Here is a 25,293-nt window from a genome sequence, read left to right on the forward strand (position 1 = left end):
AGGAGAAGCAGTGCAGGACTTTGAGCTGTGTCCTTCCCTTTGCAGACAGTGGAGGAGATCCCCCTGCTCTTGGCTTCCTGGTGGTTTCTTTTGTATACGTTCACAAGTCCGGGAGCAATTCCGTGTTGTGTCGGATCAGCTCTTCAGTGACTGTTGGGTTGTCTATGCAAGTGGAATTTAAGTCACGCCTAATTGAGACCAAATAAATTGATGGAGTATATCAAATGTTAAGATGATAGAAGTGCAGTGGAGATCACTGGGCTATTCTAATTATATGGCTGCATGGCCTGTGGTCAGTTGTATGGAGATGACTTTTGCTCTGCTCTTCAATTTCTACAGAAACCTTTTCTTCTTCCCTCCCACCACTTCTGTCAGCTCTCCCTAACCAAGCTACAAGAGCCTTTATAGGAAAAGGATCTTGGGAGAAAACAACACGAATGAATAAAAGGAAGATATAAAGGTGTTTGAGGGTCAAAAGTGAGAATGAGAAAAATGGTGATGCTCAGCAGGGGACCTCTAAGAGTACCCAGCACTTCCAGAGGAGCCCATGAGGGCAGTGATGTGCTGCTGCCCGGAGGCTTGGCCAGCCAAGGGGATGGAGACGGGCATACTTAGAACAGCAAATGGCAAAAGGAGGGGACATAATTAGGCCACTCAGAGTTGATGTGCCTTGTTCATCTTAGACTGTTTGGTTCGTGCTGGTAGTAGAAACAGTCTTTTTCTTAAGGCAATTTAGTTAAAAGGCCCTGCAGTTGTACTCACCTAATTGCTGGGGCCCGAAGCCTGCCGAGCCCCATCCAGTTCTATTGAATTCTCTGGTATTTAAGAGAAAATACGTTCCTCTTGGATGAGGATAGACATTTTCAAATGGAGCCCTAGGGCTTTTAACTGATGTTTTTTTTTTAATGAGAAATAACTGCAGAGAGCTGAAGGTGTATTGTAACTTGTCGAGGTACTTGGCATTACACTGCTGTAGCCACCTTTATCCCTGCCTGGTTTGTGTAACTTCTCCCATTACTCCTTACATTTGTCCCGAAGCTTGTAATTGTGGTATTTTCCCAAGAACATCCTTGATGAGATGTTTCTGGTGACACAGATCGTGCTATACTGAGGCAGTACATATTATCCCAGCATTGCTTTGAGTGTTGCTTTCCAAAGTACCTGCTGCTTTAGCTGTTCCCTGTGTGTTAATCCGTGTGTGGATGCTGAGAACAGTAGACAGCTACAGCTAGTAGGTGAAGCTCTTAATGCAGTTGTAAGGCCTCCTCTGCCTTTTAGGCCATTCTTCCCTGTCCCTTAACTCTTTTTCCCATAGTTCTAAGCATTTCCTTCAAATTTTCCACATGGAAATAGGTTTTAACTAAATGACCTCCCCATAGCTGAGGGCAATAGTGTGTTATGGGATCACCATACTGAAGGGCCATGGCCCTGGTGATCTCCAGAGACCAAAGGACAGGGAGATTTGGGATCTTGGTTTCTTTTTCAGGGTCTCAAACTAGGAAAGATGCTTCTGCTTGTTCCCATGAGCTTTATAGTTCTGGATGGTCCCTTCCAATCCCTTCCTAGTTTTGTATCTTGCCACAGCCTTCTCCTTGTTAATTTGGTCCTTTACTACTTCTCTGTGTTCTGACCCTTAGTTCCTCTTCCAGGCTTTTCTCCCCAGTGCTGTGGTGAGCAGTCTGTACTCTTGGTCTCTAGAAAAGGTTTGGATACCATGGTGCTCCTGCATGAATCCTTTTGTGTTGCTTGGCAAAGTGTCCCTGGGAGCCCATCAGAGGCTGGTGCCCTCACTTGGATCACAGTGGAGAATGCTGCTGATAAAAAACCCAGCCCTGCTGCTGTACAACCCTGCTGCCAGAGTACCCAGAGCAAGGCAGGAGCCCACAGCAGTGCTGTGGGAAGGGATCAGACATCTCAGAGAGGAGGAGGCTCCACAGACAGGGGTTGAGAATGGTGGCTTACAGGAGACCTCAGTCAAAGAGGTTTATGTTTAAGAGCTGTTGAGCTGAAAAGCCCCAAGTTAAGGAAATACTGACTTCTGAAGATTAACAGCTCGGATTTTTATTTTATTTTATTTTTTTTAGGTAAAGATGAAACCATGGAGGAATGCAAATCCAAGAAGCCAAGCCCTAGGATTTAATGCAGTGCAAAGGCTGGAAAGTGGAATGTCCCACTGGTCTGTGTAGGGTTGACTGCAGAGGTCTGCCTCTTGCCTTGATTGAGGAGCATTCAAGCAGCTGCCATGTGATTTCCGAGGGGAGCTGCTGGGTGGTAGGACCAAGGAAAGCCTGTGGGCATCCTCCCTGTGCAGGACACCAGGGCAGGGGTGGCCAGGCCAGGGGACGTGGGGTGGCAGCATACGCTGGCTGAGGGGCCTTGGGCTACCCAGCAGAACGGCATGTTGAACTAGGCCCATCGATTTCTTCTTTAGCTTAAGATGTCCATCATTTTCAGGGATTTCATTTTCCTTGTTCCTCTGCTGATAAAGTGCTGAGATTTGTTCAGTGAGCATGCTGTCAGAGGAATCAGAGGTTTCAGTTCCTGAACCCCACTGAAATTCAGGCAGTGTTTCAGTGGAGAAAAACCTTTGCAAACCCTGAAATCCTGGCTGCTGGATAGGAGGCTTTGTTAGCTGTTGGGGTTTTCCCCTTACAAGTAATGATTCACATCAGAGTATGGGCTGTGTGCTGAGTTCTCCCTTTGTATGGGGCTGTGAGATGTTCCTCTGCTCTGGAGCTGGAAGAGACACTGCTCTTGCCTCTGTTCCTGGGAGCTGGGGAAGGGCTGTTGGCTGCAGAAGCTCTTGGGAGCATCCCTGCTCTCTGGAGCTGGGACAGTCTCTTGCAGTGCTGTGCTGGCTGGAGGGGGTTTTGGGGTTTCCCAGCTCCCTCTGTCTTCCCAAGGCATGGTGCTCTTCCTTGCCCCAGCTCCCTCCCAGTCAGCAGAAGGCTGTCCCAGTTTGTTACCCCTGTAAATGCTACAGCATGCAAGCTGCAGTGCTTGATAGCCTATTATCTGTATTTCTTACTTTATAGCATTCCATTATTCTGACAGTTTATGTTTGGTTGTATTTGACATGCATTATGTGGTGCTTTGCTCTTCATTCTCCAAGGCAGGAGTTCCTGGTGGCCAAAAGAAGCCTCCCCTGGGTCATGGCAGGGAAAACTCCAGCAGAGCTGGACTGATAATGCATCCAGATGTATGCTGTCACCATTGAGGGGCTTCAGTTTATTCCTCACAGCTATCCTCTCCTTAATGCTGACAGCAGATGTATTGTCTTTATCCAGGCTCCAGAGACCTTCACCTCTTTCCACTTTGGGTTTCTTAGCAGATATTAAATAGCAAATACTTCTTGCTGAAAAGAAGTCACCGCAGGAACTGGTGCTTCTCTATTTGCAGGATTAACATCTCTAATTCTTTGTGCCATCCCCACTGGCTGGCATGACGTGGTGTGCCAGTCATGTTCCAGGTTGGCATCTGATTTGTAGGGCTTATAAAGCCAGCTCAACAGTCACAAGTGAAAAACTCGGTGAGCATAGGGCACCTAGCAGCAAAAGCACTGGTTTGGGTTTTCCTTTTGGTTTGTTGGAGGAAGGCTGTTATGCATGTTCTGATTCAATGTTCCAAATGCTTGGTGTGGGAATTTGGCATTTCAGCTTTCACTGTATTTTTGCCTTTGTTAAGGATTTCAGTTCATTTCTTCTGCCTCCATGTGTTGTCAAAGTCCAGGCAACCAGCAGGGCAATTGCAGACACATCTTGGGGCTCTGCTGATCTCCCTGGCTTTTCATCTGTCTCAGGCTTGGTGAAATCCCCGTGTAAAAGCTTACAATGTATGGTTTGGGTTGCTTTTGTTCCTCCTCATATGGTTTGGTTATGTCCAGGGGGAAATTTCAGCCAGCTAAAACCTGAATTCCATCTGAAGGTAACCGATAAGTGAGCCTTCCCTGTGCTTTTGGTATGCAGTGACATCTGTGAGCTTCAGGGGCTGAGCACCAGCACCCAGCACCTTTCCAGCCTTGCAGCTGCTGTGTGATGCCCTGTAGTGAAGCAGTGTGCTGGGGACCAACCATGGCTGCAAAGCACCAAATGGCTAAAGACTAAGTCATTGCATGCTGCTCTTGCTTTCAGACCACGCTGATGGAGGAGGATGGAGCTGCTGCCTTCTGCTGCTGCCTGGGCAAGGCAGGGCGAGCACTGCAGGGTGGTTTGCACTGTGGGGGGCTGCAGAGGGCTTGCAAAGTGCTTGCAGGATTTTAATTCGATTTAAATATACAAATATCTAAATATGTATGCTTTGTGATTCCAGCACTTCAAACCAGGCCTTTAGCCTGGAGTTTTGTGGCTGGCTGATTCCGAATCCTGATTGTGCTCCTCATGTTCCTTCTGCAAGGTTGTGGCTGAATGTCATAGTGCTAAGGCTTAACTGCTCTCCTCCCAGGTATCAGTTCAGGGTGGTTTTAAGGTGGCTCTTCGGGCAAACAGCAGTAACTGCAAAGCATCCCCTCCCTCCCTGCTGGTCCAGGCTAATGGCAAAGTCTTTCTAAAATCCCTTCTGACCTTGGGATGGAGTTGCCTTTTTGTGTGTAATCTGGATAAGGTCAAAATACATCACAGCCCTTCTGAAAGCTGAAATGTAGAAATCTTCTTACATTAATTTTCAGTAAGAGCTGCCTATTAAAACAACCCAAGGATGGAGATTCAGAAGATGACAAGAGCAAACAGCACACCGGTTTGGCTGAGATGTAGAGCTGAACTTTGTAAAATGTCAGCCCAGGTTTTTTCTTGTTCTTTAAATCTGAGTTCCAAAGCAGAAGGGGCCCTGGTGGCATGGTGTGCTAGATGCAGTGGGGTTGGATGCTGTGCTGGCCTTTGCTGCCAGCTTCTCATTCACATCCCAAAGCGACATCCACTGGGTGGAAAGGTTTCCTGCTTAAGCATGCTGCTAAGTCCTTGGGCCCTGTGAATGTGTTTCATGCTCTGTGAAATAGCCTTTCATTGAGTGCTATGGACTGCTGGAGAAGGGCAAGGGAAACCCATTGCACCACGGCCACCTTCACAGCCCCACAAGTGAAATCTGGTGCTGCTCAGGCTTTGATTTGAGCTGCTGAAGAGCAGTCACTAATCCAACAAGCCACCAAGGCACTGTCTTAATAACATGATCTTAATTCAGGCATTTGCATGGGTGAGTGAATGGTAGTAGTAACCTTGGGACAGCCCAAGGAGCACCCAGCACTGCAGAGACATTACCTGTCCTGTGTATTGCTTAATAAAATGTCATGAACATCAGGCTTTGGGGCCCACGCTGTCCTGGTCTTTGTGCCCAGAGCATGCTGTGTGAAAAATAAACAGCTTAAAATCAGGTGCTCATTTTCCAGTGGGAGTTAGCTGTGCTGGCTGGGTTTATGTACCTGCTGCCCAGTTTCTATACTGGCCATGATGTGCTGTGGTATGGAATACCCCTTTGGCTAGTTTGGGTCAGGTGTCGTGGCTCTGCTTCCTCCTGGCTTCTTGTGCCCCTCCTCACTGGCAGAGCATGAGATGGGAAAGTCCTTGATCAGAGTAAGCATTACTTAGCAATAACTAAAAACATGAGTGTGTTATCAGGGCATACTGTGTATCAGTATCCACTATAGCCTTATACTCCTGTGGGACTGATGGGCCAGGCCATCTGATCCACACAGTCCAGTAAACCCGATTGTCCCTCTCCTCCATCTGGCTGGAGGCAGGGCCCCTCTAGTAGTGGTCATAAGATCACTGGGAATCTGGTCAAATAGCAGAGTTCAGCAGAGAAGCAATAGGCATGGATGAACAGTTGTTAATGCTATGTATACACATATATTCATAACACTATGCAGCTAAGTGTTATTTCTATTTTCCCACAGGCATGTGTGAGCTGCTGCACCTATTTTCTGTGCTCAGCTGTGTTCTTCAAGGCTGATAGCCTGAGAGTCACTTAATATTGGTATTATTCTCTGGGTAACTCTTGTGTCTTTAAAGATCAAAGGGCTTTGTCAGGCTATCGAGGCACAAACCGTGGATCTAGTTTAACAAAAGAGCTCGTGTGCGATTGCAAGTGAAATGTTTTCAGCACTGGGAAAAGGAAAACCCAACCTGCCCTCTTTAAGCCCCTCCCTGGCAATTCTCCCCATCTGGGTGCCTTTTCCTGAGTGCAGATCCAGTCCCTTTGGAGCTGGAGGACGTGCTGCCGGCACATGGCACAGCCAGGGCCAGCATTGCCTGTGGGGAGTTTGTCCATGTGTAGCTCACAGCTCTGCTGTAGCTGCTGTAATTGTCCCTGCTGTTGGGGAACTGAAGTGACAAGTGTTCGCAGCAGCTTCACAAATCACTTCTCTCCCAGGCCCTGCAGTCCTGGGCCAGCTCAGGTGTTGGACGATGCCATCAGTTGCTATCTAGGAGCCTTTACTTGGAGGTGGGTGACGGGGCTTCCATGATGCAAAGACCTGAAGTGGTGGGACAGGTGCTTGTGGACACTGAAGGGTTTCCATCCCTTCCCCAGTGCATCGCCAAGGGCACTTTTTATAAGAGCAAGTAATGACAGGCCAAGGGGAATGGCTTTAACCTGCCAAGGGGAGACTGAGATGAGCTCTTAGGCAGAAGCTCTTCCCTGTGAGGGTGCTGAGGCGCTGGCACAGGGTGCCCAGAGAAGCAGTGTTCAAGGCCAGGTTGGACCCTGGGGCTTGGAGCAAGCTGCTCTAGTGGAAGGTGTCCCTGCCCGTGGCAGGGGTTGAAACTAGATCAGCTTTGAGGTCCCTTCCAGCCCAAACTGTTCTAGAGTTCTGTGATGATTCTATGATTCCTACATCAGACTGGTCCTATGAAGGACCACAGTAGAAAAGCATGAACTCCCCTTCAGATATTGTTTGCATCACTGGGGTGCATGGGTATAAAACATGGTCATACTTAAAGACTCTAAGGTCCCTGGGGCCAGACCAAATGTTGGTAACATAAGGCAGCTGGTGAGCTCAGGGTGTTGAAGGCTCTGCTCATGTGGAAGAGAGGGGCACGTTGTCTGTGGGATGCTTTGGATTTGAAAACTTCACCAGAACATCCTGACTTCCGTATTATGGTTGCTGAGTGTTGTCTGTTCTTGTGGAAAGGGAAAAATTGATGCTTTAAACTGGCAGTGTCACGGGTATGAGAGGCTGAGCTTCGTGGCTTGGCAGGATGAACCTAACGGTAACAGAGCAGCAGGTTGGCATCATCGCAGCCAGTTCCAGGTACCCGCTTTTTGCATGGATCCTGCTTCCTCAAGGAGCAGGGATGGGGATGGGAAGAGAGAAAGGTGACATGGGCTGTTGGTGGAGCAGGAGAAATCTGCTTTCAGCTGAGGACATTCTTGGTCTGGTGTGGTCCAGCATGCACTGCCTGCCTGTGGGAGGCTTGATGGCCTTTTCAGGAGCTCACGCGACCTTCCCACAGCCAACCTCTGCCACCCCAGTCAGCACATGGCTTACGGCAGTTTGATTTTACAGCCCTGCATCTGCATCTAAAGAAGAGGTAAAGTGAGAAAAAAAAGTACCTGAGGAAGGCCAGAAAAACCCATCAGGGCCCTGCTCCTGCGCTGGGGACGTTCCTGAGGCAGCTCAGGTGAATTGTCTGATTGCTCTGAGTTTCAGTGGTCAGGAGAGGTGAGAAGGAGCAATCAAAGCCCATGCTTGCAGATGGCTTCGAGCAGCCGTGAGTGTTAGGGAGGAATTATTGCATTCTGGCTTTGCAGAGGTTCTGTGTGCATTGTGCAGGGTCTCCTCAGCTGGCAGACACTGGGCTATATTGGACTACTGGTGCTTTTCCTGTGGGTGACTGAGCAGCGTGCAACAGCATGAGCTGTTCCTGGCGTAGGCTGGGTTCCTCCCCACCCACCCTGCTTTGAGGAAGAGAGCCATTGGTGGTGAGTAGGAATATATTGAATGTTTTCACATCTAAGCTAAACGCTCTCATCCTCCAAGTTCCCAAATTCTGTTGGTACTGATTTTATGCAGGTGTCTGGGTGAGCTCAACTTGTAGGGCTCAGGGTGGTGGCTCTTGGCCATCCTTGGAAGCCACTTTCAGCTGTGGCATGGTGCCATGGGACCGCTGTGACAACAGAGATATGTGGTGCCAGTGGTGGCAGTGGCCTCGGCAATGGACAGCGGCTTAGAGTTCTTTTTTCACAGAATCATAGAATCAGCTAGGTTGGAAAAGACCTTTAAGGTCATCAAATCCAATCTTTACCAAGGCTTTTGATTTGTGGATCCATAAGCCCTGAATAGAATCATAGAATAGTTAGGGTTGGAAAGGACCTTAAGATCATCAAGTTCCAACCTCCCCCCCATGGGCAGGGACACCTCACACTAAACCATCTCACCCAAGGCCTCATCCAACCTGGTCTTGAACACTGCCAGGGATGGAGCATTCACAACCTCCCTGGGCAACCCATTCCAGTGCCTCACCACCCTCACAGTAAAGAACTTCTTCCTTATATCCAATCTAAACTTCCCCTGTTTAAGTTTGAACCCATTACCCCTTGTCCTGTCACTACAGTCCCTGGCGAAGAGTCCCTCCCCAGCATCCCTGTAGGCCCCCTTCAGATACTGGAAGGCCGCTATGAGGTCTCCACACAGCCTTCTCTTCTCCAGGCTGAACAGCCCCAACTTTTTCAGTGTGTCTTCATACAGGAGGTGCTCCAGTCCCTGATCATCCTCGTGGCCTCCTCTGGACTTGTTCCAGCAGTTCCATGTCCTTTTTATGTTGAGGACACCAGAACTGCACACAATGCTCCAGGTGAGATCTCACAAGAGCAGAGTAGAGGGGCAGGATCACCTCCTTCGACCTGCTGGTCACGCTCCTTTTGATGCAGCCCAGGATACGGTTGGTTTCTGGGCTGCAAGCGCACACTGAAGCCAGCTCATGTTCATTTTCTCATCGACCAACACCCCCAAGTCCTTCTCTGCAGGGCTGCTCTGAATCTCTTCTGTTGTATATCAGTATCTTTTTTGTGTATATCAGTATATTGAGGTTTTATGAGAACTTGCCTTGGTCACTTGTTTTTCAAACTTCTTAATGTTTCTGTGCCTCTTGGGCCTGAAACTGAGGCCTGAAACCCACTGTGATTTGGTGCCTGAAGGGTCCCCAGTGCTGAACTCGAGGGATTAAAGATTGCTGTGCGATTTGTGCCTGGGAGCGAGTGTGGAGCAGCAGGGCCCAAACCCTCCATTATTCGAGTGGAGAATTGGGAAAGCTTGGAGTTATGAGCTGTGGTTATGCTCTCACTTAATAAGGTGTTAACTGACGTTAGGCTCTCTTCGGAGTTAGGCTATGCGTGGAGGTTAGCAGTGCCTGGCGTTTTGTCTGCTCTAGACCAGCTCTCGGAGACGGGGCAGGAGTTACGGCGCGCTCCCAGCGTGTGAATGTTTGCCTTTGCCTGAAAAATGAACCGAGACCTGGGCAGGGGAACCCGCTCGGCTTCCGCGGGCTGCCCGAGCGCCCGGCCCCGCAGAGCCCAGCCCAGCCCAGCCCAGCCGGGGTGCGCGGCGGCGGCGCGGCCGCTGGAGGGCAGGCGAGCAGTGCCGGAGCGGGCAGCGCCGCCGGGGAAGCAGCGGGTACCTGACCCCGGTGTCAATATCCCGCCGTGGGAGCGCTCATGGACCCGGACGGGCGCGGCCCGGCCCTGCCCGAGGGTGCCCCGACCCGGAGGGGGGCACAGCCGGGGCTGGCGGGACCCCGCTGCCGCCCGCCTGGAACGCGCTGGGGACTGGACGTGCTCCTGCCCCTCGGAGGTAAGAGAGCAGCGGAGCGGTGGCTGTCACGGAGCGGGCAGGGGCAGAGCGGCAGCGGCCGGTGTGTTGTGTGGGGGCTATGTGTGTGTGTGTGTGTGTTTCCCTTGGCGCTTCGGGCGGCAGCGGCACTGCCCGCTCCGTCGCGGCTCCCCCCCCCCGCGCCCCCCTCCTTATTCTTTATTCTCTCGCTGTTTCACAAGCCCCGCTGCCGCTCGCCCTGCGCTCCCGCCCATCCCTCCGCGCAGCCGGTGCCCGCCCCGTCCCGCCTCCCGCTCCGCGCCCCGCGCATCGCCATGCCGCCCGCGCCGAGCGGCGGGGCGCGGAGCGGGCGCGGGGCCGCCGAGACGCTTCATCCGCCTCGCAGGGCCGGGCCGGGGGGGCGGCGGGGTGGGGGGGGGCACTTGCTGATGGTCGGAAGTTACTGACAATAAGCACCTTCATCCCCCCCAAAGGCGGAGAGAGAGAGAGAGGGAGAGGAGGAGGAGGAGGAGAGACAGGGGGAGAGGAGAGCTGATGCCTAAGCGAGTCACTCGGAGGAGGCAAAGCGGGCGGTACCACAACTTCTCGGCGGCGCGGAGCTGCGCGGAACGGCGAGGAGCAGCGCGGAGCGGAGCTCGCCGGCCGGATCGCTCCCATGTCAGGGCGGCGGTGGGGGACTGCACTCCGCTAGCGTGAAGCCACTGACCTCCCCCTCTCCTCGCCCAGCGATGTATTCACTGCTCTCCGCCTGCACTTGCCTGTAAGGATTATGGCATATTTTGAAATATTTTTTTATTATTTTTTATTGCTTTTATTTTTTATTAAACTCTCATTTTGGAGGCTCCGGTTGCGTTTTCCTTGCAATCAGGTGGTAATGGGGACTCGAGCCTTTCTATAAGCAGAGCATCGCTTTGCACCCTTTAAAACATTACAAACAAAAACAAAGCTTAAAAAAAAAATCAACTTTAACCATTTTACCGCATCATTTGATCTTTTGTTGCCTTTTTTGTTTTTTCTCCTCTCCAGATGTTTACATTTCCTGCTGCTGTGCTTTCAGGTACAGGTACGTGTCCTTTCTGTCCTCTTTCGCTTTTGGTTATAAAATAGAAACAAAGGCGGCGTGCTGACCTCGGAGTGCCAGCCAGGTTTTTGCGAGGGCTTTCACTTGTTTCCCTCTCTAGTTTTTATAGCCGTATTAAACCGATCCCCGCGGCAGATGCTGGAGCGTCGAGCGGGGCTGCCCGTCTCGCCTTGCTGCCGCTGGGTGCCCGCTTGTGCCGAGGCACCGCTGCGGGCCGCGGGCTGGGGCGCAGCCGGGTGCGACCGGTAGTGGGATCCTCTGGAGTGCATTAGCCTGGCTAATGATGTGAGAGGGAGTGCTGGACTCTCCTCCTTGCACAATGTTGATTGATGCACTTGCCTTGGAAGAGCAGGCGCTCTCCTGCTTGCCCTCTTTTTTTCCCCTTTGCTTTCTTTTTCTCATTTTTTCCCCCCTTTCCTAGGGAACTTACTCCCAAAAACTGATACTTTGAAAAACACGAGTTTCCTAAGCCAGGAGAAGCAGGCTGCATGCTTCCCTCCCTATTATTCAGTAGAAAGCCGTCCAAGTCAGCTCCTGCCTTTGATCCTGCCTCGGCAGGAATGAAGCCGTTGGAGGAACACCCTGAGCGGTGAGGCTCTGCAGCCCCGGCGCCTGCCGGACGGGGACGGTGTCTGGTGGTGCAGGGTGGACGCTGTCTCCTGACACCTCCTGCGATGCGGGTTTTAGCCGGGTCTCCTGGAGCAGACCCACCTGCAGGGCCGGGCAGAGCAGGTGCTGCTGCTCCAGGGGCTCCTGCCCATCATCCATCCCATGGGGCTGGGGACCTCTCATGCACCCCTCAGCCCCATGCTGTGCTTTGGCTGCGATTGCACCTGCTCGTCCCTGCAGAAACCCAACAGAAGTGAGGGATGGTGCTGGGTGAGCATCAGCAGCACAGCCTGGGCAAGTGCAGCCGCAGCCTCCAAGGGGGCTCCCGTTGCTCTGGCCAGGGTAAATCCCAAACCAGCCCCATCCCCAGCTCTTCCACCCCTTAAAAAGAATAAATCCCTGGTCACAGCCTTTTTTTCATCCCCTCTGAAAACTGTAGCTGGAACCTAGCACCAGCAGAGCCTCCTCACGAGGAGAGGATCCACAGCTGTAAATTACCCTGCGGTTGGAAGGTGTTTGCTCTGTTTCTCCGGTGCGTTTTCAGTTGGGTGTTTTGGGGTTTTCTGTGGGTTTTTTCCAAGCCCAAGGAATCCCAGGCTGCGCCGGGCTCGCAGCGACGGCACCTTTGCAGCAGGGAGACATTTTTGTGCGCTTGTGCGGTAACTGAAGTTAATCAGCCTCCAGCCCCCTCCCTCTCCCCCTCCCTTTGGTGCTTTTAGTGAATCAGAAAAAGTTTGGCTGGCTGCCTGGAAAGCACTTGCTAAAATCTGATCTCTTACTTCAGCAGCCTTAAAACAAAGTTATTGGCATTTATACAGTTGGAGCTTGCAGGCTTCCAAAGCAATAAAATAATAAGAAAGGGGGGGAAGAAAAGCTCTGCTCTCTGGTGCTATTAGAACCATACTTGCTCCATTCCGTGCTGATCTTGCAGCGTTTGGCGGAGTGTGAGGCAGGGATTCACTGCAGGATTGTGTCCTGGGCCGTGGTGGATCTCGCTGGGTGTCACACCGAGAGGCGAGCTCTGTCGGCGATTAGAGTTGGGAGCCAAAACATAAGATTAGTCATACTCAAGGGCCTTCGAGTGAGTGTTTACAGTATTAATGGTAGATGAAAAGATGTGAATGCTGTAAGTTTTTATTGCCCGTTTTGTTACACTTTCTTTCTGGATTTATTCACAGGATTACATGTTTTGAGCCTGAATGGGAGCGAGGGATTATAGGATTTCTTTTATAATGATCAGTTTGGGTAGGAGTTAGCCTTTGGTGAACTGGAGTAAATTAATGCATCACTTAGGTTTAATATTTATTTAGGCTAAAGGAAGTTGTTTAGTTTTGCTTAAAGGGCTCTGTGTTGTATTGGGGAGATTTAAGAGTGCCTGTAATGGATTATATTCTAAGGCTGCCTTTCGCCCTCCCGTGCAAGCCATGATCAGCGGTCGTCCCACATGTAGCCTTAGAATTGCACTCCTCTGCAGCTGACTGTTACCCTGTGGCTCTGCATGCAAAGGTAGAAACCCCTCCAGCCTGCACTGGGCTGGAGATATTCTGGGGCAAAATACCATAGCTTGGGCGTTTTGGGTAACTTCTGTGAGTTACTCATGGTTGAAGGCTGCGCTGCGTTGATGTGGAGCTGCCTGCAGTTAGGTGGTGCAGAGGCTCTGCTGCTGGCTAGAAGCTTTCTTGTAGACCCTGAGCCCCCCTCTGCAGGTGACCCAGTTGGGTGCAGCATCACCTGTAGAGAAGGCTGTGGATGAGGTGATCTCCTCCAGGGACTTGCCATGGGGTGAGATTTCCACTGAGGGATACCAGCAGGAACAGCGTGTGGCAGGTCGGAGGGGAGCGCTGCTGGAGCACTGGCAGCTGCGTGCTGGCATGGCCATGAGAGCAGCCCTGAGGAGGACAGCTCCTTCTCTGGTCCCTTCCCCTGTGTCCCCAAATCGTTTTCTTCTCTTGTATCTTGGGAAGTTCTGCTGCTGCCTGGGGCTGCTGCAGTCCCGAAGGCAGCAGGGGCGCTGGATATCTTTGGGGACACTAGAGGGATTGTTTGCACAGGTTGTTCTTAGCAATGCTTTTTGCTGGCTAGTAATCTCTCCTCTATCGCTGATCTTGAACATCCTTCAGTTTAATTCTCCCGCTGCCTTTTCACACTTCTGGAAGGAATCTGCCCTCTTGCTTTTTCCCTCTTGGTGTCCCAGAGCGGTTTCAGGTTTGGCTTTGGAGTCAGTCTTCACATGGGCAAGAAACCCCATGGGCAAGCACCTTTTGTGGATTTCCAGCCCTGTGCCATCTCTGGCAGCCCCCATGGCCCTTAGGACATTGGGGTCAGGGGCATGGGACCTCAGGAGCTCAGAGGTCCCTCTTTGCTGGGGCTGGAGGCAGCTTTGGTGTAGGCTGAGCAGTAGGATGCACGGGTTGGGGTGCTGCCATGGTTGGCAGGAGCTTCCAGCTCTTCTGCCGAGGGCTACCTCCAGCGCATCATGAGCTGGGCTATGGGGTGATGCTGACATGGGCTGCCCCAGCCACACTGTAGAGTGGAGGTTGATGCTGCCTCAGCCTCTTCTCTGCCCTGATAAACTTCAACGTTTTCTTCTACATGAAGTGCATCTGTCTTAGATTATGAGGAGGTCCCTGACAGGGCCAAATCCTTTGCTTTTATGGCTCTTGTAGGTTAAGATCCAGCTTTGGAATCTGATCTAGAAGCAAACAGGAGGTCAGAAGAGCGCACAAAGCAGCACGGGGCTATTTTCACATCTGCCGGTGTTGTGTAAGAGGCAGGCTGCTGCGCGCCGTGCCAATAGCAACTTGTGTTTCTCCTAAGCTCCTGTGCAGCGACAGACAGTTATTGTTTGGGGCTTTGTAAAGTGAGACACAGAGCAGCGTTGCTTCCACGCGCTCAGTGAGCCAGAGCCCACGGTCTGGCGAGGCAGCGCGCAGCACACGTCGGAGGCGTGAGCCTGCTGAGCGCTCCCTCCCACTCCCCATCTGCTCCTCTGCAGCCTCCCCGGGGCCACTGGACGGGGGCACCGTGGTGGAGAAGCCGGAGCATGGCCCTCACCACAGCTGGCTCCTGGCTGCCTGTAGTGTGGGTGCGAGGCGGTGCTGGAGCCCAGGGCTCCCTGCTCGCCCTGCCCTCGCCCTCCTGGCAGTGGTGCTGGTGGCTGGTACCCAAGGCAGGGTGGGTCGCATGGCCCCAGCAGGGTTATTCTCATGCTTACCCTCCCTGCAGATGGGCATCCTCCTGCCTTCGCCCTCCTTGGGTGTCACATCTGACCTGAGGTGGTGGCCAAAGCTGCGTCTGCTGCCAGGGATGGAGGTTCTGAGGCTTAAGCATTGCTGCATCACTTCTAAAGCCTGTGCTGTGGGATGTGGCAGGGCTACTTCGATGTGATGTGCTGCTCCTCATGGCAAAGCCCTGCATGCTGAGGCTCAGTGGGGTCCCTGTGACCTGCAGCTCCCAGGCTGGGAGATCCTATGTTTGGCATCTCCACTCAGCCTGGACTGGGACCACCCTCTGGCTCCACGAAGGTGTCTGAGCCCCATCCTCCATGACAACATCCCAAGTGAGTTCCACTTTCCAGCCTTGTCTCGCTGTGGTTCCTGCAGTGCTGCCATGCCTACCTGAGCTTACCCACCCTGCGCTTGTGTGGGGCTGTGAGTGCACAAGGTGTGGGAGTGATGCTGTGAAGGACAAAATGTGGCAAAGGTGACCTGGGAAAGGCTTGAGGAGTTTTCTGCTGATTTTTCCCATCACAGCCAACTCTTTACTATTAGGCAGTGAGAAGATAAGAGAACCTGCATAAGCAAAGCCTGATTTAATTAGAGGAGGAGGAGCTCAGTGGTGTTGATGAAGTGCATAACCCTATCACGGGCTGGAGTTGATGAGCTGGTCCCTGGCTCTGGGTCTGTGCTGCTGCCGGATTTGCTGTGGTGGAGGCAGTGCCTGCTTGCATGGCTCCACAGGGGCTTGGTTGAGCTTAAAGTCACTTGTTCCTGTTTCAACCCCTCTTGCTCTCCAGAGCAATCATGCTGCTTGCCATGAGGGAGTTTTATTCCCCCCCCGATAACTCACTGCTCCAGTGTGTGAAGTGTTGTGTCCTGAATCTGCCTTGCTCCCTGCTTCTGTCTCCTGGTCTTTGGAGAGCTCAGGCTCATGGAGGAAGAGGAGGCACGTTGGAGCGGTTGTCTGGATGGGGAAGTGGCACCGGCCTGGCGCTCGTGCTGATGCACAGTCTGGTTCTCCTATGGGAGAAGTGAGACTGAGGTTAGCACAGGGTGAGTGCAGGTGTGGGTCTGCCTGCCAGGGATGGGGTGCACAGCCCGTGCCCCCCGCAGCGTCTGTCCCTGCCTGTCCTGGGCACATGCTGCCTGTGCTTCCCACGGTCCCCAGCTCTTGAACACGCCGTGCCAGGCCCGCTGCCAGGAAACCCCTCCAACACGTGTTTAGCAGGAAGATTTGCAGGGACAAAGCTGGTTTCCAGATTCCCATCCCAGCGAGGCAGAAACAAACATGAACACCTTTGGCATTTGGGGGCTTGGCGTTTTCGGGGTGTGCTGTGGCAATGGGCAGCAGAGCAGAGCTGCTGCTTGGAGGCTTCGATCCACATGTATTGCAGTTTGCCTTTTCAAAGCTCCGGAGATGTGCAAGATGCTTCAGAGAAGCAGAGAAGGACTTGGGTGTTGTTGAGGAGAGCATGCAGAAGGGCACAGTAGGTGCAGGGCTCAGATTTTCCCTGTTTTAGATAGCTGGATGCATCGTGGGGTTTACATGTAATTACTGTTTTGCTTTCCTTCTTGCCCATGGCACGTCCAAGCCTGGATGGAGGCGGGTGATGCTGGGTTTGGAGCAATGCTGCCAGCTCAAACCCTATTTGTTTTTGCTTGTGGAGCAGCTTGGCTGTAGCACACTGAGGTGGGAAAGAGAAGAGCAGAAAGCATGAAGGGTTGATGCTTCCATAGCCCTGCGGGTGCGTTTAGGACATGGTGATGCAGCTGATGGTGGGCCCTTTGTTGAGGGGCCACTTGGGGCTCAGGGAAGAGGAACGGTGTTGGGGGGATTTGAGTGGCCACTCAGAGAATCTGATTTTGCTGTAAGCTGATAGCGCGGAGCTGGGCAGCCTCCAGTGGATCCCTCCCTCTGCTGCGGGGGCCTGAGCTCGAGAGAAAGACTCCCCTGGGGCTGCAAATCATGTTTTTGGATCTGTGAGGCTGCTTCCTGGATCCTTGGGAGGACTTTTAGGGGTCTCTTCCTTTCCTTAAGCGCTGGGAAAACCCCTGTCACGCTTTCCCTCCCTCCTTGCTGAGATTTCACTTTGTTTTTTCCCGGATGTGGACACTTTAGGTACCAGTTGTGATAAGAGCAGGTGAAAAATGGGTTCAGTGTGATATAAACAGGGAAAAAAATAAAGGAGTGGCTGCTGCTGGTGCCCGGCAGAGCTGTGTGAGGATGGATACCTGCTGCCAGGGCCTTTGCTTAGAGCAAACTGCTCCTGTCCTTGAAGGCTGGGGTTGGTCACAACATGGGTGCTGGGGGGGGTGGAAGCCTTGGGCACAGGGAAACACCTAAATACCTTCCTGCCTGTGGGCGGGTGGGCATGAGCCCCAAATGCTTTTGAGAGAGATGCTCTGCTGCAAAGCGTGATCTTCCTGTGCTCTGCTACTGCGACCAGGGGGGGCTTCCACGTGGGGATCCATGGCCAGAGAAGGTCTGAACCCATTTTTTGTGTTTCCTTCCCTGAGGTTTTTTGTTTTGTTCCCTGCGGTGCCATAGTAGCAGGTACAAGCAGAATTATGCAGAGCTGTGCATTACGCTGCCTACCTGGTATGTCTCTTCTGTGTGCTGGTACCTCTCCAGATGTCCATGGAGGATTAAGCATCCAGCGAAGCAGCTGGAGGGAGAGGAAGAAAAAAAAGAAACCTCGAAATAGAAAAGACTGTCTGGCTCTGCCAAAGTATTTTCCTATTGGCATTCAGCAGCCTCGCCATAGCATGAAGAGAAAGAAAGGGGAACAGAGAGAGGAAGGAGGAGGCTTAGCCTGTCATGGTCTGCGTGTTTCCCTTTGTGCTTGCTCCTCGCCGCGCTGGGGGCTGCGGTGGGTGGGAGCCGATGTGCCAATCTTCCCAGCTTGGCCAGGGCAGGCAGGGGGCTTGTGCCCCTGCGCTGGGCTCTCCCGCTTGCTGGGACACGGGGCCGGGCTCCTCGGGCAGTGCTTCCGCACCTCCCTGCCTCTTTGCCCGCACAAACAGCTGGATTTCAGGCTAAACCACAGGGCAATGCTTTCCACGTAGCAGCGGCACATCCTCCCCAGGCACAGCACCGCGCCCTTTGCCAAGCTCCACTTACACCCCGCTCGCAGCACGCAGTTGGTTTTTCATGAGGTTATCAGCTCTATTCCGCTGCAGCCAGTGGAAAAGGGGTCGTGCTGCTGGGAAATCCGAAATGCCTTCAGCATATTGACCTTAGGGTGCAGTACCGGCGGCTGACGGCACCCTCCGGCGTGCAGCTCCTGTCTCAGTGCGGTGCTCCTGCTTCATGGCCGGGTTTGAGTGCGTGCCCGCTGGCCACGCTGGCTGCTTTGGAGGCAAGCTGGGAAGAAAGGGGGAGGATCTGAGGTGGTGGCGTTGGGAGATCACAGCTCCTGCCTTGGGGAGGCAGAAGAAATGGGATAAAACCTGGGCGGTGAGGAACAGGTCCTGCTCACCTGTGGTGGTGGGAGGTGAGGCAGAGCCCAGCCCTTGGGGTGGAAGTGCTCTCCCAGTTCAGCAGGGCAGACATGGGGTGGTGGGCCACAGTCATGACCAGGCTGCAGGGCTGGATCCTGCATTCAGTGGTGGGGCAGCACCAAGGGGAAGCAGAGTGGTGAGGGGTTGGGTGTGCCCTGTGATTCCTCTGTTAACGTTCCATCATCCGAATCACACTGGGACTTATGAATCCTAAACCTCACTGAAGGTCCCAGGGAATTGCGTATTGCATGGATACACAGCAATTAGTAACGGGTTGCTCTTCCTACAAGGTATTTCCAGTATTCCTTATTCCTCCCAGTTCCTTCTTCTCCTGCTGCGTATTTCATATCCCTTTCTTTCCTGCTAAAATACTATCTTTGGCAACAGTTTTAAGGACAGCTTGTTAAAAAGCTGTTGTATCTTTTGGAATACCCTGAGCTACTCTTCTGCAGCAATCCAGAATGAACAGAAAGCGCAGAGCAGTGGCAAGCCTGGTACATAACTGGCCTTGCAGCGTGTGTGCTGGGGGCCCATGGGCATGGCTGGAGGGATATGAAGCCCCAGGAGTGTACCTTAGAAAATGGGATGAAGGATAATATTGATAGAAGGGCATTTTGCTGCTGCTTTGTTAATGCATTTGAAGAGAGGGATGGTCTGGAAAGCTGGCACAGCAGTGCTGCGATGGCATGGGTTCCCTCATTGCAGGTGGGACTGGGGTCACCAACCCTAATGCGCTGCTCCTTGGGCTTCTCCTGTCACATCTGAACTGACAGCAGTATTTCTTCTCCCAAGCTCGATTCAACCCATAGGCAGAATTTGATCCAGTTATCCAAAGGCACAAGCTAACAGCAAGCGCGATGCGTACTCTACTTCCAGCCATGATTTCCAACTATAAACTAAAAGCTGATTTTGACCCCCTTAAGCTGCCAAGCCCTAAGGTTGCAACCCTGTCTGAGTAGCGTCAGTCCCTCGGTGTGGGGCTGTACTGTAAGATTGCATGGTGCAGCACAGTATTGATTATCTGTGAAATAAATTGTGATGTATGTAGTGCAGGTTTCTGACCCCATGGTCGCGACCTTGCTGTGATTGGGGAGACTTCCGACCAGCTGAGATCAGAATAGCAAACAGCCCCCCAGCAATCAATAGAGAAACCAGCAGGTCTGGTGGCTGGGGCCTTTTACAGGAGTAATGTTTGATCCCACATACCCACAGCGTTTTTATCCTGGAGAACAGGCAGTTCTACAAACTCCACATGAAATTAGATATGAGACTGTGTTGGGTGCTCAGCTGTGCAGCAAGCCAGCCTGAGCATGGGGCAGCCAGGGACAAATAACTTTGCAGTGCAAAAGGGGGTGAGCACATTGTCGTGTTGGGGTTTTCAATGGTCAGCAGAGCTGGTACACCTCGAGTGGAAGGGAGGAGTGAGGGGAGCATGGCCAGCCCAGCACTGTCTGCAGGGCAGGCACTGAGGGTCCACCCTGGTTATGTTGTGTATATATTATGAGTTCAAAATAACATTATCTCAGCCCCCACAAGAGAACTCTTGCACCTGTAAGCCAAACTGACTCATCTGTGGCAAAACTGATAGCTAGGTCGGAGGGCTGAGTGGTCGGAGGTGTGCAGATGCCTGCAGATGTGGATCTGGTGAGCCCCAGTGCTTTACTGCAGTTATCCCCCTAAACCTGCCACCAAAGCACTGCCAAAGTGGGGGTTGATGGGACTGGGCTTCTCTGAGGCACCCAGAGAGCATCATCCTCACCCTGACCCTGCTGGTGTGGGCATCGTGGGGGTGCCTCCAGCTCCTGGGTCGGCTGCGCTGCATTTGCCAGTTTGGAGAGGGTGCAAATAAATGGGAATAGCATGCCAGGGAGGCAGAGGGCTTGCTCTTGTGCTGTTTATGTTGAAGGAGTAGGTAATATGAATTTAATTGCACTTTGAATTTAGCAAACAAGAAAATGGAATTTATTTGCTCAGTTTTCATTTCTTTCTGGGAGCCTGATTTCCCCAGCATGCACCATCACCGTGCGTGCCAAGAAGCTGAAGAACACCAGGTTAAGTTGTGGGGTTTCGCTGCGGAAGAAAATCTGTGCTAACTCTGACACAGGGCCAGCAAGGCAGAGCTTTCAAAGCTGCTCTGTTAGCTAGGTGGTGGGGAGCTACAGCCATTCCCACACCAAACAGGGAACTGTTCCTACTGTTTCATGGGCACTGTTTGTGTGCTGGAGCCTCTGACTTGCTCTAACAGGTCCCTTGCGAAAGGATGCTCAGAGAGCAGGGGGTGGGGAGCCACAGTGCTTTACAGCATCCCAGTGCTGTAGGCATGAATGCCCGTGGTTCAAAGAAGGGGCTGTTGGCTGCATGTCACGAGCTCTCCTGTCCGTGTTTGCCCACAGCTGGCCTGAATTTCCCCCAGCAGCATTTTTTCCTACTGATGGTGCATGGTGATGGATGCAGCAAAGCGTGTCGGGCTCCCCCTGGTACCCACAAGCAGCACAGGGATGCAGCAGCCACACCTCGGAAGGTGCCTTTGCGATTGTAACGCCTCTTTTTCTTTTTCCTCCTCTATTTAAAAAGTTTCAAAAAGGATTCATCTTCCAACACTTGAAAATTGTTCCCTGCAAATGGAATTAAATCCAACTTTCCCCTAACTCAACAAAGCAGAAAGATAAGAAATCCTATTTGTTCTGCATTTGCAGCATAAAGATTTCCAGGCAGAAGCACAGCTAGGAGAGATCAGTACAAATGTTCTATTAGAAAGCAAACCGTGCTTGTCATTTCTGGCCCTGGGCTCACATGTTTGTTGTATCGGATCCTGAAGGCAGATTGACAGTTTGGTTTGGATTAAATTCAACACATGGTTTATGCCATACTTTTGATAAGGCTCAATATTAATCTGATTCTTTTTTTGTGTGCGGTCTTCAGTGCACGAGCAGCAGAATTGTCTGTTCCTAGGGGTGTTTTTACAGTGAAACCATCGAGGAATTTATTTCTGGAGGGAAGATGAAATTACTGATTTAAAAACCTCTCAAGGTGGCAAGTAAAGTTGAAATCGATTGACTGCCGGCAGTCAGCTTGACATGACCTGGGCAGGTTTTGAGCTATTTCATTAACTGATACAAGGTTTTCTCTAAATATCTTTGCAAAGGCAGCAGAGGAGGAGACCGGCTCGTGCAGAGGGACCAGAGCAGGTTCCTCCTTCCATCAGCATCAGCTCACAGTTCTGGTCAGCTGGGAATGGAGGTGATCACCGTTTGCACTTGTACATGCTTGGGTTTCCTCATGGGAATAGTGGGCATTGCCACTGTCTGCTGGTTCTCTCAACAACCTCTTTTGGTGTGTCCCAGAGATGAGCTTTTAGGTACATTAGCCCATGAGGTACAGACAGTTATCTGTATAGTAGATATTTATTCTGTTTATCAATGGGCTTCACTCTCCAGACTGGTGTCTTTTGTCACTGCTCTGTTCCCTAGAAAGCAAGCAGGGAAAAAAGGTGGAAGAACTGAGAACGGGGAGGACCAAAGGAGAAGAGCAAAGGAGGAATTACTTGTTGCCTTTGAACTCTGTGGCTCAGCAGTTGTGCTCCCGGAAACCTGGCTGCAAGGGTTTGCTGTAGGATGCAGTGATCTGTTGTGGCTAATGTTGGGGCTACATCCACCTCCAATGCAAATGTGGTTGTTTCATCAGGGGTGAAGTTGGTCTCAAAGCTTATCTTTGGTGCTTGAAGGTAACCAGTGCTGGCAGGACCTGTTGGGGGCTTGTATGCTGCTGGAATAGGGTGCTGGAGAAGCTCTGACTTGACGGTGATGCTGAAAGCAGATGAGATCCTTATCCCAACTACGTATTAACTTCATAGAGAATGAAGTTAATGGAGCTGGAGATAAACATTGCCTGGGTCTGCGTTCATTTGAAGCTACCTCCAGCAGGAAGTCGCACCCAGTGAGGTGCTTAAGCAAGCTCTCCTCTGAGTGATGGAGCTCCTGGGGCATGTGTCTTGGGGTGAAGCCCTTGGGTTCTCAGCAAGACGGTGGCACGTTCCCTGCATCCATCCGTGCTGGGTGAGCCTCAAACGGAAAACGTGTGTTTGCACAATTAGCGTGGCCCCTTCCTTCCCTGGCAGCAGAATGGTTTATTGATTTCTTTGGCCCGCTTGCCCCCACCCATTCAGCAATAATGACCCTTCCACCCCAACCCTAAATCATCCCAGCCTGCCTCGCCCGTAAGCCCTCTAATCTTTTTGGGTTGTTGTTGGTATTTATGCTCGTGGAGGTTTATGATCTGTCGGCGCTGGCTGCTGAAATGCTTTATTTATCCATGCGCTGGGCCACACAGGGAGCGTCCTTATTCTGGTATCATGTTCAGGATGCTGTAGTTAAGGTTTGTGTCAGCACTTCCATGCACAAACCTTGTTATTCAGGGGTTTTGCAACTCTGTGGAAAAGAAAACCAGCGACCTGGCATGGCAAGGGGAGGCTCGGAGGCACAACATGAAAGCCCAGTAACCCACTGCCCATTTAGGGATTATTAGGTGGGCAACCTCTCTCCTGGAGGAAAACAGCCAGAAACATCCGCCTCCTTTGGTTTGATTTTATAAGAAGAAAAGCCTTCTTTTGTGGGCTTGTATTGGTGTCAGATGGGGAAAGCACAGTGAGGTAGGACACAGGCTGGAATCCTCTCTGGATACTTGAAAAATAAACATCTGGAGCAAAACTGCCTTCTGCTCTGAAGAAATGGTGTGGAGGGTTTGGGGAGGGCAGTGGCTGCTCCCTGCCGCCTCACTTCACCCGGCCGGCCCAGCACCGAACAGTAGGCAATGGGGTATATAAACCTGATTTATTGCCCTGTTAGTGCAGGAGCTTGTGGGCTTATAAATTACTTGGAGATTTCTCGATAATAGAGGGAGTGTGGTATAAACAGGGGAGATAATAGGGCTTGAGAATGTATTTCAAAGAACTTTGAGGGAAGGGAAGGTTTCGTGGCTGTTGGCAGGTATGGGATGATGGCTGGCTGTGGTGGAGGACAAGCCTTTACAGACCAACCCAGCTGGGATGCTTTGTTACTGCTCCCTCTTAATGGCTGATGGGTTTTGTGGGTGCTCCGTGGAGCAGCCTGGAGCAGAGTTGATAAGTAAGTCAGTGAAAATGCCCGCAGAGCCCGTTAGCCCAACACAGCAGGGTTTGCATCCGGGCAGCTTGTTTAAGCAGGATTGATCAGCCCCTTGTGTCTGCAAGCAGGAACAGGCAGAGGTGAAGCACTCTCCAGCTCCCCTGGAAAGGGGACAGTGTGGCAGCAGGGTTTTTGCAAAGGGAAACAGGCAGTGCCACATAAATGCTCGACCCTTCTGTTAGCAGGTACCATGCCTGTGTGACTGACAGCCCTAAATCACTGCTCCAAAACCATTCTTCCCATCTCCAGGATGGAGCTGGCAGGTCTCGCAGCTTCTCTGCGGGCTTGTGAGAGTGCCAGGCTTGATGAGGAGCATCTCGACACCCTTGGAGGTGTTGCAGCTGGCAACATGTTTTCTTCAGTAAATGTGAACTTTTAAGCCATTTAACATCTTGGTCTTACTTGGGGATGTCTTTGGGGTGAAATCCTGCTTTACCGATTGCTCCTGGAAGCTCTGCAGCGTGTTACTGTGCAGCATCTCAGACCGTGGCTCTGAGGTGGGGCCACCCTGAGATAAGATAGGAAGCAGAAAAGGTTGCTTTTAATAAGACTTAAATTGAGTTTTGCTAAATTAAAGTAGGTCTTCCCAGGTAAGTAAGTAAGCGGGACGCTTTCAAATAGAAATGGGCTCTGTCCACGTCCCACATCAGCAGGGCTCCTGTGGTGATGTATGTGGGGTTCAGAGGATGTCCAGGGAACTCCATCCTGCCTTATAATTCATTAAACAGCTTTTTTCAAGGCAAGCAAAACAGAAGGCAAGATCACCAAAAAATGCCTCCCTTGCAGAGACGAAGGAAATTTTGCACCTTATCTTTCAAATAACTGATCAGATTACTGACGGAAATCATCTCTGGAAAGCCCTGTTCCAGAAATAACTTGCAAGGCTTTTGTAAACAAAGATGTTTCTCATGTACGTGGGAAGAAACTATGTGGGAGCAACTCTTAACACTGCAGGTGCTCAGTCCTGGTTGCTTGGGGAGAGGAAAAGGAAACTTGTCAGCAATGTGTTGGCGAAGTCTGCAACCGAAATGGGGAAAAGCTGCTTGAAGGACAAGTGGTGCCCATCTCCATGGCTGTGGTTTCACAGTTGCCATTTGTTTCTAGGTAGTTTGCTGGCCTACTCCGCTTCTCACCCAGGCTGCTCTTCCTCAGTGCTGTTGGGCTTTGTCTTTACCAAGTCCCAGTGGGTTCGGAGAGCTTGGTGGCTTCCTCCTGGGAGCTGGTCTCCTGCTGGGTTGTGCTGTGCTCTTGTACTGGTTCCCTGCTCTCTCCTCCTCAGGAGCCTCCAACATCATTTCCAAACCTAAGCCTTTCTTGTGACACAGCAATGCTGGGCACCTCTGAGCCCCCGAGCGAACAGGGCAGACAAATCTTACATCCCCTCTCTTCCTTTTCTGTGAATTCTGGGGTTTGATGCAGCTCTGTACATTGCTCTTTAAACAGTGCTTTTTTTCCTGGCTTTTCCGACAGCAACCTAAGTCAGCTTGTCTGATAGACCATTTGGATATGGTGGGTGAAGCCCAAGGACAGAGAACATGTCGTTGCATATTACCAGCATCACGGACAAGAGGGAAATGGAAGGAGAAAATTGATGCCTTGTGGTGGTTGGTATTTTATTGGGGGTTTAGACCTGAGGAGAAGTCCCTGTCTCTGGACCATAGGCTGAAGTTTGCAGAGGTCTTCATATGCAGCTCCTTTTCCTGTTCAGACACTAAAAGCTTTGGATCAGCCTGGCTGTTGGGGCAGGTCTGCAGTGACCCCTCGCAGTGCTGCCATGTGCCAGCCACATTCAGCACCACCAGCCCTGCTGCCTTTATTTCACTGGGTGAGGATGAAGGGCCCAGGAAGGCCATCCCCAGGCATCCCCATCGAGTGTTGTAATTAGGCTCTGACAAAGAGATCAGTCCAGGGAGACAGGAGTTCTCCCTCTCAGTAACTGATACTCGCAGGCTGGCATTCAGGAGA

At 51.7% G+C, this 25,293-nt stretch overlaps 1 protein-coding gene across 1 annotated transcript in view; it reads left to right on the forward strand.

Moving 5' to 3' along the window:
* The first annotated feature begins 10,040 nt into the window (after window positions 1-10,040).
* FGF18 (fibroblast growth factor 18) overlaps window positions 10,041-25,293 on the forward strand; it is a 70,901-nt gene continuing 55,648 nt past the window's right edge. Inside the window, exons 1-2 of the mRNA XM_062629244.1 lie at window positions 10,041-10,517; window positions 10,784-10,820. Of these exons, the coding sequence (XP_062485228.1) occupies window positions 10,486-10,517; window positions 10,784-10,820 (69 nt within the window). The 5' untranslated portion in view covers window positions 10,041-10,485. The remainder of the gene's footprint in view (window positions 10,518-10,783; window positions 10,821-25,293) is intronic.

Source organism: Pezoporus occidentalis, unplaced genomic scaffold (assembly GCF_034315485.1).
Source record: "Pezoporus occidentalis ecotype Australia unplaced genomic scaffold, CSIRO_AGI_Poc_V1 ctg33, whole genome shotgun sequence".
Taxonomy (NCBI): domain Eukaryota; kingdom Metazoa; phylum Chordata; class Aves; order Psittaciformes; family Psittacidae; genus Pezoporus; species Pezoporus occidentalis.